This window comes from Pinus tabuliformis, chromosome 4_1 (genome assembly GCF_031772625.1).
Source record: "Pinus tabuliformis cultivar Carrire ecotype Pingquan chromosome 4_1, CPIR1, whole genome shotgun sequence".
In the NCBI taxonomy this organism is placed as follows: domain Eukaryota; kingdom Viridiplantae; phylum Streptophyta; class Pinopsida; order Pinales; family Pinaceae; genus Pinus; species Pinus tabuliformis.
This window is the reverse complement of record NC_142303.1, coordinates 272,914,198-272,931,893: the sequence shown is the minus strand read 5'-3', so window position 1 is coordinate 272,931,893 and position 17,696 is coordinate 272,914,198. Positions and strand designations below refer to the sequence as shown.

General features: G+C 40.4%; 1 protein-coding gene across 2 annotated transcripts in view; it reads left to right on the top strand.

Annotated features, from left to right (window-relative positions):
* The window catches only part of LOC149175309 (uncharacterized), a 485,878-nt gene that overhangs the window by 259,102 nt on the left and 209,080 nt on the right, over positions 1-17,696 (top strand). For both annotated transcript variants that reach the window (XM_089419596.1, XM_089419594.1), the window contains 2 exons: positions 8,098-8,231; positions 8,711-8,777. In XM_089419596.1, the coding sequence (XP_089275722.1) occupies positions 8,098-8,231; positions 8,711-8,777 (201 nt within the window). The remainder of the gene's footprint in view (positions 1-8,097; positions 8,232-8,710; positions 8,778-17,696) is intronic.

Below are 17,696 nucleotides of genomic sequence, written 5' to 3'. Positions count from 1 at the left end.
ACATCACTTATTACATTTCATATACAAATTTTATTCCAATTTTCGCCCTGCGGGAAATTTTAAAAATTAAAAATGACCCCTTAGACCTAATCAAATTCCACGAATTTTTTTGTGTGATCTAGTATGGTAATATACAATGACCCTAGACACTAGGACTCACCCAAGGCCTCACCATCAAGCCGTACTCCGGCTTTAGGGTTATGCTTGGAGGAAAAATCTCAATTAATTGTTAAATTCTTGGAGGGAAATGATAATTAACCAAGTGAAAAAATCCTCCTAGAGTAAACTCACTTGATGACAAGGTCCTAGGCCACCCAGGCCTGTTACATGACTCGACTCCTCATACTAGTATCACTTTTACATTGTCCCCGCAGGGCTTGTGGAATTTGAGTACAACAAAAAAAGATGAGAAGAAGTAGAGTTGAAAAACTCTGGTGATATGATGATCTCTGATGGTACAAGCATCCTTTGGTACGTCCTTGGGCATGGAGTCTACAAAAAATGTTCAGGTGCCACTCCAGTGGTCAACAGGGAGCACATATTAACCAGATCATGTAGTTACTAGTTGAATGGCATAAGCTAAATTAGTAAATTGAAATTAATTAAAGCAACATCAATGAAAAATATCTCCCCTGCTCCAGAGTTGTATTCAGAAACTACTGCTCAATAATATAAAACGCTCAGAGTTGATGCACCGGTTTTCCCACATTGGGATTTTCCAGGGACATTTGTCCAAAAAATACTGTGTCACTTGTGTGGATTTTTCTCTATTGTTTTGTTTTTGTTTTGGGCAAATTAATTAATTAAAGTGAAGGCTGCAGTTGTATTAGCTTCCATATTTGCTGAAGGAAGCAGTAGATAATTTGTTTCAGTGATTAACAAATAGAAGTTTAATTAGTCGCTGTGGTAAGTAGATTCAGGTGAGGATTATCGAATTTTCACACTAATGATATGTATAATTTAGTGGACTGGATGTGTGTTCATAAACCAATTCAGAGGCTAGTACTGGTCCAGCTCCAATTCTGTACCAGTTTGATTCTCGTCTAGTTCCAAGGCCTGGTTCCAATTCTAATAACTTTGCTTTGAAGTTGGGATTCTGGGAAGGCATTTTTTGTTTAGATGCAATAGTTCTTACTTTCCAGTAGATTTTTGTAGCGTTTGATAGTTCTAACTTTATATGCATGTGTGTTTGTTGTATTATGATCTATGTTACTGGATCCATCAAGTTGGGGGGCTAGATCTGTGGATCCCCAGATTAGATATAGATTTGAATTTAGATCCATGTGAATAGGCACAAGATTCGTCTATGACAATGGCGTCTACTAGCCCACTAATTTCAGTTATTTTTGGTGTATACTATTTTCCACGTATCCATGGAGAGTTCACTACTACAAAACACCGCAAGGACAATTGGGGCATTGAATTATAGTTAATTGAGAAATTGGAGCTATCGGAAACCCATAGAGAGATTCCAGGTTGGGAATTGGCGCTCCTAGTTCTTCAGAGTATTATCTATATTATATGCTTAGCGGCAGCCAAGAGAACATGAAGGGATATCTTCTCCACAATGATTGATTTCCTGCCCATGCATTAGTGCTTTTGAAATGCTTCCGATGTAATAAATAAGGGCATGTTCCAAGCGAAGCTATTGTTTTTTCTATGGGATGGTTATTAAAATAATTACAAGGAGGAATTCCACTTTCTTGAATGATGAAATCAAGGGATGTATAATGTTATATGCGCATGAATATGAGTTGCAGGTTAAGCCTTGTCCTAATTGGCACTGGTTCTTACTTCTTATAAGTTATTAGCTAAATTACGGAAGTTAAATACTATGTTGGAATTTCTAAGTTTAACCTGTTAGAAATTCTTCCTGTACTATCTAATTTATTTCTTCCTACTTGTTCATTTACTTAACAAGTTATTTACCATGTAAATACTAAAAATAAATACGAGTACAATATCAACACATATAGATCATCAACTGAAAGTAAACAAGCACACAAGTGACACCGTTGTTTTTGGACTAATGTCCCTGGAAAAATCCAATGCAGGAAAACCGGTGCAGCTATTCAGAGGGTTTTATTATTATGCAATTTCAGAATACAACCATGGTGCTAGAATGGCTCACCCAACAGAGAATGCTCTCGGCAGTAGTACCTCTCAGTCGGAGACAGATATTCCGGCTAAATCACCGGATGAACGATCCCACAACAACAATACAGTTTCTACTACTCTACGTCACCCTGATAGGAACTGTGTCATCCTATCCAGTTGTCCAGCTCCAATTTGCCCCATGAAAATCTACCAGCGCTGCCTCTAGGGCCTGTGTCAAGCTCTTTGGCCCAACGTCAGACCAACGTCAGCCTATTTGGCCTAGCATCAGCCTCTCGGGTCGAACCTCTATGTCTCACACACTAGCCCTCTCTGGCTCTGTGCAGCTCTTGGCTGCCTCTGCATGGCCTCTGGCTGCCTTTGCGTGGCCTCTAGCTGGCTCTACATCAACCTCTCCTGGCTTCTGCGCTGATCCTCCCGGTGCAAACTCTGCCTCTTTGCTATGTATTCACTGCCCCTCAGCTGCAACTGAGATCACTTCACTCAATTTCCTCAGCGAACCTTGCCCCAGAAAATTGAGTTCTTGATCTCTCTTGGTGTGTTCTCCAACTGACCCTCAAGCCTCCTCTTATACTTTTCTCATTGGTCCATCAACGACCGAGATTAAATCTCTAATGAACGGCTAAGATTAGACCATGAATTTTGGACCGTTCTAACCTAGTTTTATATTAATACCCATTAATATTTTATTTTTCCTAAGTTTATACTTAGGAACTCCATTAAAAATATTAATTATTTTAATATCTCCCAAACTGTTTAGAATCTGCCCAAACCATTTCTGGGTCTTGGAGATTTCATGTGCTATAGCCTCTCCACCAATTTTCATGGCAAGAGCACATCCGATGCTACCCCAAATCAACAGTCCCTCTTAGCGAGTACTGTGCTCTAGTAATACTCCTCACTGAGTATCACCTTGAACATCCAGCATTGGTCCCTGTGCTGATGCTAGGCCTCCCTGCCCAACATCCTCTGCACTGCTGCATCATGCACTGCTACCCATGGCCCTGCCACTGCCACTGCTGCATCCATACGACAGCTCGCTCTGCATCCGTGCTGCTGCCCATGGCCCTGCCACTGCCACTGCTACATCTACACTGCAGCCCCTCTCATTATACTGCATCGTGCTGCCCATAGCACTGCCACTGCTAACTGCTGCACTACAACTCAGTTACTGAGAAGTAAGTAACTGATCCTCCCAATTTTGACAGCTCTGTCAAGCTAGAAACACTCCTGATGTTGAAGCTCCCTCTGTCGCTGACAAGTGCTCCCTCTACTGACCTCTGCGCTGCTACAACAGCTCCATGCATCTCGCACTGCAGCCTCACGTTGTCCGGGGACTCCTGCACTGTAGCACTCTCTGTCAGTCCATTCGCATCCGTCTCTACCGACATCCGCCAGTCCTGCTACTCCTCTTCGGGGATCCCGTAGCCAGGTATAATCCAAGAGGTTGGGCACCTCGAGGATCCTGCCCCTCATTGCCTGTAGTCCGTCTAACTACAGCTCGATGTCTCCCTACTTTCTCTCAAGTGGCACATGAACACTCATGGCATAGTCGTCATCTGTCTCCACTTCTTTCTCAGCCCTCGCTGGCACTGCCTTGGTCTTAGAAGCCTCTCCCTTGCTCTTCTTCCTTGGACACTGGCTCACATAGTGACCCAGTTCCCCACTGTGGAAGCATTTGACCTTGGAGAGGTCCTTCTTTTGTTTCTCCTGCTTTCCTGCAGATGCTAGGGCAACATCCTCCTCTTCCTCCTTGATTCTGACCCCCTTGTTGCTGCTTCCCGCCTTGGTCAACCGTCTCCTCTCTTCTTGATGAAGAGTCGCACACAGTTCCTCCCAATCCGGAAGACTCGACCTGCCCAGTAAGCTCTGGACAAATTCCTCCCAATCCTCTGAGACTGCGTTCAATGTAGTCCTCACTAACATCTCCTCATCCAGCATGGCCCCTATGGAAGTCAGTTGATCTCGGATCTCTGTCAATCTCCCGAGGAAGATATCTATCTGCTCGCCCCTCTGCATCTGGTATGACCGCAGCTGATTTTCTAGAAGCATCTTCCTCTGCATGGAAGTATGTTGATACAACTTCTTCAGAGCATCCCACATCTCACTTGCTGTGCCCTTTTCGGCAATATGTGGTACCACATGATCCTTGACCCCGTCAAGAATGATGCGCTTAGCCCTGGCCATTGCCTCTTCGTATTTCTCATGTTCAGCTGGGACAATTGTGATCACTATCATTTTCAAGGCGAAGTGCTTGATGCGATACCTGTCTAGAATGGACAAGATCCTGGCCTTCCAGACTACGAAGTTCGAAGCTCTGTCCAGTCTATCCTGATCTCTTAGCTCATTAACTGCCATTTCACTGTTCCTGTTTCGATTCTTTCGAGTCTCTCTACTTTCCTCCTAGAAGTCCCCTGATCGAATCCTGCTGAGTCTCTCAAGTTCCCGTCTGGAAGTTCTTGATTTAACTCCTTTTGAGCCTCGATTTCCCTTCTAGAAATCCCTCTGCCAATGTCGAGATGCCCCACTCCAATCGTTTGTGCAGCTGCACCACTGATCCAGATTTCTTGGATAGAAATCCTCGGCAGCAACTCCCTCCTCCTTGGTCTTTCCCTGTTAGGTATTGTTCTGACCACAGTACCCCACCAGCTTCACTTCGCAACTCACCCACAGCCTCCTATGCCCCAACAATCTGAAGGTTAGAGCCTCTAGGCTCTGCCCAATCCTGGCACGAGCAAAATATGCACCTCCTGGCCATAGCGTCGATCCTTCTTGACTAAGAAATATGACTGGGCACTGCGTAGGTCAGGTCTTCTCCTCTCTGCCTCAGCATTGATCCTCTTCCTAGCTCGTACTGATGATGCATGCTCTTGCGTCACCCCTTCCTTGTTGCTTTCTGCTAGGAACAACTTTTGTCACTCGAGACAATTGTTTCTGCTGTTGTTGCTCTGTTCGGCTGATGCCTTTAGTTATCCTACGATCTGCAACCACGCTCTACTACCTTGTTGGAATTTCTAAGTTTAACCCGTTAGAATTTCTTCCTGTACTATCTGATTTATTTCTTCCTACTTGTTCATTTACTTAACAAGTTATTTACCATGTAAATACTGAAAATATATACAAGTACAGTATCAACACATACAGATCATCAACTGAAAGTAAACAAGCACACAAGTGACATCGTTGTTGTTGGACTAATGTCCTCGGAAAAACCCAATGCGGGAAAACCGGTGCAACTATTCAGAGGGTTTTATTATTATGCAATTTCACAATACAACCAGGGTGCCAGAAATGGCTCACCCAACAGAGAATGCCCTCGGCAGTAGTACCTCTCCGTCGGACACAGATATTCTAGCTAATCACCGGATGAACGATCCCACAGCAACAATACAACGTTTGCTGCTCTGCGTCACCCTGATAGGGACTGCGTCACCCTATCCAACTCTCCAGCTCCAATTTGTCCCACGAAAATCTCCTAGCACTGCCTCTAGGGCTTGCGTCAAGCTCTCTAGCCCAACGTCAGCGCAGCGTCAGCCTCTCGGGGCTCTGCATTAGCCTCTGGAACCTCTGTGTCTCACACGCTAGCCCTCTCTGGCTCTGCACAACTCCTCGCTGCCTCTGCGTGGCCTCTTGCTGCCTTTGCGTGGCCTTTCGTTGGCTCTGCATCAACCTCTCCTGGCTTTTGTATTGATCCTCCCAGTACTAACTCCGCCTCTCTGCTATGTATTCACTACCCCTCAATTGCAACTAAGATCACTGCACCCAATTTCCTCAGCAAACCCTGCCCCAGAAAATCAAGTTCTTGATCTCTCTTGGTGTATTCTCCCATTGACCCTCAAATCTCCTCTTATACTTTTCTCATTGGTCCATCAACAGCTGAGATTAAATCTGTAATCAATGGCTAAGATTAGATTTGGCTTGATCCATGACTTTTGGACCATTCTAACCCAGTTTAATATTAATACCCATTAATATTTTATTTTACCTAAGTTTAAATTTAAGAACTCCATTAAGAATATTAATTATTTTAATATCTCCCAAACTATTTAGAATTTGCCCAAACCATTTCTGGGTCTTGGAGATCGCATGTGCTATAGCCTCTCCATCAATTGTTATGGCTAGAGCAATGTTGCACGAAGCGCCCCACCCCCCCACGGTTCCAAGCCCCGAAGCGCGTCCCATACGGAAGCGCCTAGGAAGCTTGGTCGGAAGCGTCGCTTCTGAATTTTTTGCCACTTCTTGGAAACGATGAAGCGTGGTACGGAAGCGCTGAAGCGCGCTTCGTACGACGCTTGGGGCGTCGGAAGCGTGGCACTTCGGAGCTCGTACGCTTCCGGAAAAGCGTTTAGAAAATCATTTTTTTTCAATTTTTTTTTTAATTTTAGGTGAGTTTGCTTGTTGGGGGTGGGTCCACCTTGGGTTAGGGTGACGAATGAAGGCAAAAAAAAATATAAATATAGCAGATGCTCCCTCATGGTAATGTTAAATTCTTAAAGTAAAAGTGACATTCTCCTTTATTTTTCATTTTACTTAAATTTTTAACATTACCATGAAATGACTCAGGATGTTTGAGAGTGGTTCTAGCCTCATTGGACTTCATATGGAGAAAATAGAATTTCATATCCTATTCAAAATTCAGCAGACTTAACAGTTTTCAGGAATTTAGGATCAATGGGATTGTGGAATTTCATTAGATTATATCAAGTATGAAGGTATGTGATTAGCATTTAATCAAGAGCACCAAGCCCTATATGTACCCTAGTGTTGGTGGTGTTAATTGTTGAATTCCTTTGTCACGCGGCATGCCCTTAGCAAAAAATTACCTTTCAATCAAGTCAAAATCATCGATCAAGCATGTTAAGCTTTTTCTACCATATTTTAAGTCTTGAATTAGGTAGTTTGATCAAAATTGGGCAATGTTGACTAATATCCCTAGACAATTGAGGTAGAGGGAAAGGCTAGCCAAGAGGAGAAGAATCTAGATTCTAGATGGTTGATGCATCTAAATGGTTGATGCTCGAATAATTAATCATTAATGTACAATGGATGTTATATCTATCTTGATTTATGCAAAAATATGCATGTTTTCATGTCTTCTACAATTAATTTGGTATTTGGGATGTTTGTTTTGAGTATAAATGCAAAAAAATATAAAATATATATATATATATATATATATATATATATAGCAGACGCTTCCGCTTCGCCCCCGCTGCATGCAACATTGGGCTAGAGCACATCCGATGCTACCCCAAATCAACATATTATGTATTATAATTATTATACATTATAATTAACCATATATATATATATCTGTGTGTGTGAGTGAATTTTATTTCAAAAATATAAAAAAATATTTATATTGCTTGTACTTGCCATTTGCCAGCTGTATTTGGATTCCGACTTTTAAAAAATCCAGCAGATCTGTGTCCGAATGAGTATCCATATATGTATCATGGCATCTTAAGCTGCCCTCGTAGAATTTTTCATAATCAACGTAGTACTGGAATTCCAAGCCATTAATGATCTAATGGTGCAAATGACCAAGTATATATTTCAACCACCATGCCAAATTTAATTTCTAGATAATAACTCTGTATTTACATCCACTTAAGATGCTTGATTACTGTTATAACATTAAAATGAAGTAGATTCGCTTGTGGTCAGACATGATGATTAATATTGCAATCATCCACTGCAGTATTAATTATCAACCAAAGTGTATTTATGTTAGACACTGGAGACTCGGAAAGTTGTGCAGTGAACCAAAACCCTTCATGGAAATTGTTTGGCAAGAAGGATTTTACATTCCTCATATGTGAGTGGTGTTTAAGACCGTATCTAAATAACTTGCTTGTAGATTAAGCAGCGACATTTTAGTAAGGGATCACTAGACAATGATATCCTTAGATATAAAATTAAGCTATTTTGTTAAATCATTATTTTTTATACTTAAGAGACTTGCATTGTCTGCTTGTATAGATGAAACGAAAAGGAGTGGAACTTGAGCATATCTACGATGCCCGTGCATTACGGGTAATAGTTGGTGATGGAAGAGGAAAGATGCATGTTGCTGCTGTGGAATGCTGCTATAGCCTTCTGAATGTCATCCACAGGTTGGAATCATGAGGACTAGACTCAAGTAGCATCCTAGGTCAGTTTGCTTTTAAATGAAATTCAGATGTGATTACTCCTTTCATTAAACATTCAAAATTTTTAACTTAGCTGGCGTATCAACTACACTTTTTGACGCTTTTGCTTAAAAACATGCAGTTATCTCTTGAACAACTATATCTTGGGTGTAGAAGCTTTTCCTGTTAGTGTAAGGTTGAGTTTATGATAAGAAAGTCATCATTTGATCCATTTTCCTCATTAATTATTGCATTCATGATATAGACCTCAAGCTTGATTAAAAGTGCATCATCCTTTGCTTATTTTTCCTCTCAATTTGGTGACTTCTATATGATTTCGGTTCTTGATTAAAATTGCATGCATCATCCCTTGCTTGTTTTTCCTCTCAATTTGGTGACTTCTACCTGAGTTCAGGCTCATGTTCCTTTATGATGATAATTATTCGAAGTTGTTTCTTTTGCAGCCTTTGGTTTCCCCTGGATGGTGAATTCGATGACTATATTGTGAACCCCAAGCCTAGTGGCTATCAGGTAAATTTGAAGTAATTCCATTCTTTTCATTGATCCATGGGTTTTCTTGTTTGATACTTGCCCTGCTTTCCCAGAAACTGCTCACTGCAACCAGTACATTTATTATTTCCTCTGCATTTTGTAGATTAAAAGTTAGCAATGAGTATATGATCTTTTGTAGTTGTCCATTTGTTTTCTCAAGGATTCTGAATGTGTCTGTCACAATGAAAGAGAGATTTATAGAAACTCAAGTTATGCATCTAAGTCAGATTGCTATTTTGGATATACACTAGAGATGAATGGTCAGTGCCAGTGGTGCAAATAAAGATTGTGTCATCGGCAATTGAATGAAAATTTTGTTTTGTTGTACTTATTTTGAAAATTTTAATTGGATGAATTGATTTGTTGATCTGTAGGAATGTCTAAAATGAAAAGGCTCCAATTACTAATCAAAATGCTGATGTACCTGCTCCAATGAAACACAGTCTTTTTATACAAGTACAGAGATCTCAATTTTTTTTCTCCAAATATGCTGGGCATTAAATATGCCCCTGTAATGACATCTCTATTTTATTCAGATTTCGGAGATTTGGTTTGATGGGCTTGAAACTATTGAGGAGAATGGAGGAGATATTTGAATAATCATGAGATCTATTTTTCATTCACATATAAATACATTTGTTTATGACCCCTGGTTTCATCTTCCAAGCGGTCTCTTGGATTTTGTTAGTTTTTGGTAGCAACAGACAAGTGTTATAGTCTCTATGGTGTCTATGAGGCTAAGGAGCATAGGAATATAATTATCTCCAAGACTCATAAATTATTTCTAAGGAAAATGCCTCAGTTAGATTAATTAGCCAATTATTAATTATTCTCCTAAGTCTAACTTAGGAAATTTGGTTAATTGAATCAAATTAATTGAGGTAAATCAATTTTTCTCTAGAAACTTTTGGAAAAGTCACTTGGTGGGGTCAAGGTGATCTTAACCATCGATTGTGATTAGGGCGTGGTCGTTGGTTGCTCAATGAGAGATTATTAGAGCAAGTCAATGGGGCTTTGGAGATCACTAAGGAAGTGTGATTTGCAGTGATAGCAAGGGTGCAGAGGGAGACACGAAGAAGGTTTACGGAGAATATTTTCTTAGAGATTTCTAGTTTCTAGTGGGTGGAAGGACTCTGATTTCACCAGCAGAAAAGGAGGCCGAAATTAGCAGTGTGAATTGCCAATTTTACATGTGTGAGTGGCAAAAGAGCTCGTTTCAGTAGCTAGTTACCAAAGATATTGCCCAGATTTAGAGTGAGTGGGTCAGACGAGTCACTGGAGGTCGATTTACTAGCAGATTAATTTTCCGAGAGGCAGTGCAAATCTTTGAAGTAGCTAGTACGAGTTGCAGAGCCAGTGCAAGTTTCCGGGAAAGGGTGTGAGTTGCATAGGGAGAATTTCATCTTCTTGGTGAAGAGAATATTATTTGTCGGAGCCTTGCTAGTGAGAGACAAGCAATTGTATTTCCCAAATTGCTGAAGACTAATAATATTATAAACCCTTATCTGCATAAATGGTTTTCCCCACATTGGGGTTATTCTAGGGACTATTGTCCAAAAATCTTGGTGTCAATAATTTTTGTGTGTGCATTATTTCTCAGTCCTTGTATTTATTTGTGAAGATTGCAGTAGTGAATTAATTGTTATTTGTCAAATTAATTTTTGAAAACAAATAAATTTCATAAGTTTGAAGATTAAAATTCCAATTATTGCAATTAAGGAAATTTCACGTTGTATCAGAGAAGATCTATGTGCAAAGGGTTTGCAGGAGTAATTTAGCGCAGGGCAGAGGAAGAGAAAGCCGAGGGTTTCAACCTAGACTGAATTCTTCAGTTATTTCTCTAGTTTATTTGGGTTTGCTACGTTTCTAGAGATGGTCATAGCAGGTTTGAGAGATTAAGACAGATTGGATGGAACCTCCAACTTTTGTGTGTGGAAAGCTAAAATGTCATTCATATTGGACAAGTATGGTTTGAAAGAGTATGCAGAGAATGTAATTGAGGTACTTGCAGATCCACAATAACTCGCAACCTAAAAGAAAGAAAATGCCAAAGAGAAGAGGATTACCCTTGATAGGTTCAAGGACCATATTGTTCCCTAAGTAACCGGATTCGTTATATAGGGGCCACGTGTCCGAATCCGGTGTGTAGGACACGATTCACCCGAAAAACGTGTCCAAAAAACATGACACGTCGAATCCTATCAGGGCACGTCTAATCCCAAGCGTGTCATGAAATTCACTAGCGTGTCCCGATTTTTGACAGCGTGTACAGGATTCGTTTGGCGGAAAAGTGACCTGTGTTTGTCCGGACCATATTTTGGAAGATATTTGCTGGTTCCATTCCCTTTATTTCTAGCAAGATATAGTGTAATACGGTTAGATGTATACTGGAAATCCTAAATGTATAGTGGAAGTCGGATTTGAGTAAATATTCAGGATGTATTTATTAAGGTTTTGTTCATGATGATGTCAATCAAGTAAGTTATTTGAACAAGAAGTTTTGATTGAGGAATCTTTCAACTATAGGATCACAAGATAGCCGTTTTATTTGTAAGTCATTAATGGTGGTTTCTATTTTTCCTTTTCTACATGTATCATCCAGATTTTCAATAGAATGTTTCACATTCTCTTTGATTGGACTTGGTTTTCTTGTTTCCATATCTTTTCTGGGCGCAACTATGCACAAAGTTGCAGTGTGTGTATGGTTTACAACTTTTATGTGAAATAACATGCTATTGAGGCTTGCCCCACATTGCAAAATCTGGGGTAATTTAAATCCTTTTATCCCAGGTCATTGATTAGAAACATAAACAAAATCGACCTAATGCCTCCACAATCACATTCTGCTCCGGCATAGATTGTGAATTTCCACTTGATACCATGCTCTCTGCAAAATGAGTCAATCTCATTAGTGTTGTACTCTCCACCAATATTAGATTTCAATGCCTCGAGATATTTATCACTTTGCTTTAAACAGAAATGTGTTGTCAGTGTGTTTATCTTACTATCTTGTAGTTGTAAGTTGTCTTTCAGTTATGAATTATGAATCATGATTTATGTGACCAGTACCACTGACATGTATTTGAATTTTGTATGTACTATGCATGCTATAGATGAAGATCTACGTTTGAAATCAATAAATTTGTGTAAGAAATATCTAATTTTTAATATATGTGTGTGTGTGTGTGTGTTTTTTTAATAAAATAATATATAACAAATCCTACGTGTCCTGTTCCGGGGGGTCAACGTGTCCAAATCCGACGCCACGAATCCCGAATCCTTCAGAGAATAGGAAGATGATTGTTAAAGGGAAGTTGAGGACCATCAAGTAGCATAAGGGTAAAGAGATGGCTTCCTACCTCACCAGAGTTTGACTTGCCAGACATGAGTTGGCTGCAACAGGAGACAAGCCCAATGACGGCGAGCTAGTGTGCATAACACTGAATGGGTTTGGCAAGGAATGGAGCATGTTTGTCCAAGTGATTTCTGGGTGAGAGACACTTCCAGGATGGGATTGCCTATTGAGTGACTTCACTTCGGAGGAGCTTAGGCTCAACTTGGTCAATGGCACTAGTAGAAGCATTGGCAAAGGATCGAAGTTGGAGTAGGAAAATGTCCCCTTAGCAGGAAAAGGGAAGGCGAAGAAGGATCCCAGTAAGGGATGAGGATCACAAGGAGAGAAGGACTTATAAAAGGTCAAGTGTTTTGGTTGCAGTCAACGTGGACACTATGTTAGCCAGTGTCCTAACTGAAAGAAGGATAAGAAGGGGAAGCAGACAATAGCTTTAGCGGACATTGAGGATTTGTCTTCTAGATTGGAAGATGAATTTTCTCCCATAACTTGCCTTTCTAGCTCTAGCGGTCTAGTACATAGACAATGGAGTGTCAGCACTTATGAAGGGGGTTAGGACTAGTTCTCCAGTTACAAGGAAGAGGAGATGAACTTCCAAATACAGACGGGAAATACGACGAAGTGTACTCCAATTGGGAGAGGCACCATCAACATTTAGAGGGTGTCAGGAAAGAACACCAGTGTTATAGATGTGCAACATGTGCTAGGTTTAGGAATGAACTTGATTTCAATTTTTGCACTACAAGATAAGGTGTATGATGTCTACTTCATGGAGAAGAAGGTGCATATCAAACACCAGAGTTGGGAGAAGGTCAAACAGATCGAGGTTCGAGGGAACAAGTTATACAGGTTGTAGTTCAATTCTCCAAAGGCAATGATCAACAACAGTAGTAGTGGTAGAGACTTGGGAGAGCTATGGCATAGGAGGACGTGATACTTACATCACGTAGCATTGAAGTTGCTCAGGGAGACTGTGACAGGAGTTTCAAAATTGAGCACGGAACACGATGATATGTGCACGGGGTGCATACTTAGGAAATTTACAAAAGAAACGTTCCCAAGGAGTGATAGTAGAGCTAGTGGTGTGCTTTAGTTGATACAGTCAAATATTTGTGGCCCGATGTTCGCCAAATCTCTCATGGGTTATGAATATTTCATGACCTTCATAGACGACTTCTCTAGGAGTAGGGTCAAAGTAAGCAGGTTACCTTTGAAAGGTATACGTTGGGATTAAAAGTTGATTCAGCCGCTTGGATTAACAATATTAAAATGTCTGTCCTGGTGATTGAACTTCTAAAGATTCCATCTCAGCAGACATCATTCTTCAAAGCTTTAGGTATGGTCCAACAGGGTAATACTGATAACTATTCTAAAGATGAAGAAATTTAATTGAAAGATTTGAACTGCTACATGACCAATGAAGATCATCAACCTTTTTTCTCGACTTTGGATATTAATGATTGATTGCTTCATAATTGCATGCTTGACCTTGGTGCATCAACAAATGTTACGACTAAAAAGGTTATGGATCAGTTGAACTTAAGAATCTCTAGGCCATGTCACAACATTTGCTCAATGGATTCTAGAAAAGTCGAAGTCCTTGGTGTAGTCAAAGATCTACAAGTCTCTGTTACCGCTCAAACTAGCAAGGGACCTAAAGGGCAAATACTAGGCCAAGGGCAACAAATGGGGTCTTAGCCCATTGTCACCTCAACTAAGGCTTCCTTCTATTTACAGACTTTCACCGATGGGAGGAGACTCGATATATATGGAGTCACCAATGAATTTTAAGTCAATGGATATGAGTGACTGAAACCCTTTCCGAGAAGGTTTTGAAGGATGGAGCTTGCCTGCTTTCTAAGAAAGGTACTATGTGCTTCTAGGGAAAGGAAGAGGATTTTGGGGGTTAGTTTTATGGGATAATACTTGTGATGGAGTTTCCCAATCCATAAAATCCTTGTGAGAATTGGTATCCTAGATGGTTCTTGAAAAATGGTCTTTCAAAGAAGTGGGACCACATGGGGCCAAATGGACCTAGTTTAGGGTATGAGGAAGGAATGTAGCAACCAATGATATTCTTACCCTAGGCAAGGTGGAGAGAGATTCAAATAAAATATAATTACTCAAAGATGTTGGTTTGACCCTGAGAAATGGCAAGGAATGGCAAGGCAAAGTTTGGTCCCAAAACTAGGGCTTGGATTTCTTCCCAATTCCACCATTAGAATTTCTTCAAATATGGAGGAGGGCTAGAAGAAAGGCCAGCGCAAGAGACCCTAGGAGATCGAAATCTTTTAGTGGCTAGCTTGGTGGGGAATTGATGCCATAGGCACCCCAATGTGGCTAGACTTGGGAGAAGGTGAAAGAATAAGAGTTTTGGTGACCACCCTTGGTATATCAGTGCGTTAATACTTGGGAGAATGGAGTCTATGTTGATTATTTGTAAGATTTCTTGGTTCCCAGTCGAGGAGGCCTCAAAATTACTTCACAATCCCTTTAGATCAAGTGAAAGCAATCTTGCAACTTTTATACTTCAAATGAACAAGAGGAATGGCTTGTCAAGGTAAAATTTTACCTCTAGGAGATTTCACTCATATTACATGGGCCAATACATCGAGATAATGTTATAATAGAGACATTCCCACAATATCAAGCAATAATTTGCATGCAGCAATTAGCCTTAAAACAACGAAAATACCATCCAATGTATATGACCAAAGTAACAAGAACAACATCAAAATTTCTTACTTACATGCAGTAGAGTATATCCAACCATTCACAAATGACAATAAAGAAGCTCCAAGAGAAGATAGACCAATAACCATACATCAAAATTCATCCATAAATGCTCCAATTCATCCTCCAACAAAAGTGCGAAATTCTCTAAAGAAGAGAGAGATCCATTATAAAGTGATGATGAGAAATGATCTCACCTCACTTCTATTTATACACATCTAAGGAGTTCAAATTAGCCTCCTTGGCCTACATAAGCCCCAAAAATAAAATAATGTGCTAATAATACAACCTTTTGGTGAGAAGCCCACCAAACTAGCGCAAAAGTGAGAAAATAATCCTCTCAAGAGGTCAAATAATAATCTATACATGTCGTAGGTCCCTCTAAGAGGCCTAATGAGGTCCATGAGTGCCACAATGAAAAATAGGACCCTCAAAAGCAGTGGACAAGGGGTTGGCCCCTTGTAATAACTCGTGGTGCTCCAAATGACTGTGGAGGCACACAAGTGTCCTCATGGGTCTCCAAACAAATCGAAGATGCTTGTAGGTTTCCTTCAAGGGCTAGGATGATAATGTAGGAGATGCCACATCATCATAGAAGACCTGGATCATCTGCTAAGTGTATGGTGTAGGTCTAGGGCCAGCTGGGCATGATGGATCAGGTGCATCCTCCTCGTCCAATAAGTGAACCATGAGCAATCTCTAAATGAATGTAGGGACCCATGAAGTGCAATCTGCTGCTGTGGAGGCCCATGGCTCTCAATGCAAACCCTATATGTGCCACTGTAAATCTCTAGGGGATTAGGACCTCGTATAGGGAGACCAAACCCCAAATGAAACCATCTACAATCCTGCATAAGATCCAATGCGTCCCTTGGGCCGAGTACAAGAAGTCATTAGACAAATCGAGTAAAGGAGCTTACCTAATCATAGAACACAGGTGGGGACTTCATAATGGCATGCCCTTCCATAATGGGCTATGGGATGTGCCATTGTCTCCTAAACTCCTAATGGGGTTAACCAAGTGCCCTATTGTGTGGTTTCTTTTTCTAAAGGGTATAATATAGTCAAGGTACATCCGTCAAAAGGTGTTGGCATGTGGCAGATAGGTGACTGAAGTAGGGAATGCAAAGGGGCAGCCTTGGGTCACACGCTGGGGTACAAGGGTAATTAATAAGAGGGAAGCCCACACTTGGGTTTATAATGTGTAGGAGGGAACAATCATGGTACATGAGGTGCCTCAACCTTGAGTTTTCCACCCTTCTTTATATGCCTTCTGCCTTTTTATGATTTTATTTGATTAACTGCTCGGGGCTCAAGGTGTTAGAGCATGATGTATAAGATATAACAGTGAATTCACCCATTCAAGGTGGGGCGGTTCATTGCCCATTAGGGGTTGGGACAATCATGGGTTCCTATATGATGAGGAAGGATCATAGAACCTGTTGGAACCAGGGTGATGGCCATGATGATGGGGTAGAGCTCATGTATTGGCTTTTGTCCACGTGCTAAATGTTTTTGTCCCGACCATCTTTTGCATTTTGTGGTAGTTTTCCTATTGAATGTGACAATATATGCTTTTAACTTTCCTTTTAGTTGAATCAATCTCCGAGCTTCATTCCAAGCCATGACCAAAGGTGTGGGCAAGGGGCGAGCTGACCCTATGTGGACCAATGGAGGAATGTGGACCGAGGTGGGATAAATGATGGATGGGGTAATCATGAGTGGAAATAGGTTAATATAAGCGGATAAGGGAGCGGGACCACGCAACCAAAATCAGGGTTTCTCGTGAAATACCATCGCTGAAACCAAATGGTTAGTGTTGACCACTAGGTGTCAATGACTTGTAGCAGTACACCCCCCTTTTCGCAAAAAGGATAGCACTTGATTGATGTGTCCATCTATCATCATCAACCTGACTTCCAAGATGTTATGTAAACCCTTTCTGCATGTGTATAATGTAAATAATCTCAGTAGATCCGTTTCATGTGTGTAACGACCTAGGTAAACCTACTTTTCTAGTGACGATTTCCATTATGGGAGGTTTTTTGTCTCATCGATCCATTCTCGGATGGTCGGCAGAGTTTTCCTCCAGTCTTACCCCAAAGTTGGAATGGATTTTGTCACTAGGATCGTAGGCGAGTCCTAGTGTTCTAGATCGAGTCTATGTAAAAGTAATTTGGGAATAATCCTGACTATTTGGTTAGGTTATTTTATTACAAATTGTTTGGTCTGCTGGATTATATTTGTGTCGCAGAAATGGGTAGCCTGTGAGGGTCTAATACAAATGGTTTTTCCCCTTTATGATGTAAAAAATATGAAAATCATGATGTAAAGTGTTTTGAGGGTTGGAACAATAATTTATCCCCTCATAGGTTAATTAATTAAATTTTCTGGCAAAAAATTAATTAAAATCCTAAGAGAGAAATTTAATTAATTCTAGGTCCTAGGTAAATTTAAATTCTCCAAAGGCAAAATTCGTCTGTCCCTAAAAATTAAATTTTAAAAAGTCCCGGGACTAAGGTAAATTAATTATTTTGCTAAATTTTAAACCTTTGATCCCTAGGGTTAAGTCAGAGTCAAATTTTTGGGGAAATTAACTCAAAAATTTAATTTTTGAGTTAATTAAAATGCATTTAATTGAAAAAATCAAATTTTCTCAAGAATTAAATATTTCGACAAATGAGATTAAAAGAAATTTTAATCTTCATCAACGGTTGAGATTGCTTTGATGAAAATCACTCGAACTAGTCGTTGGAGGATTTATCTTTAAATAGGAAGTCATTTGTCAGTTGATTCATCCGACCTTTGAGTTG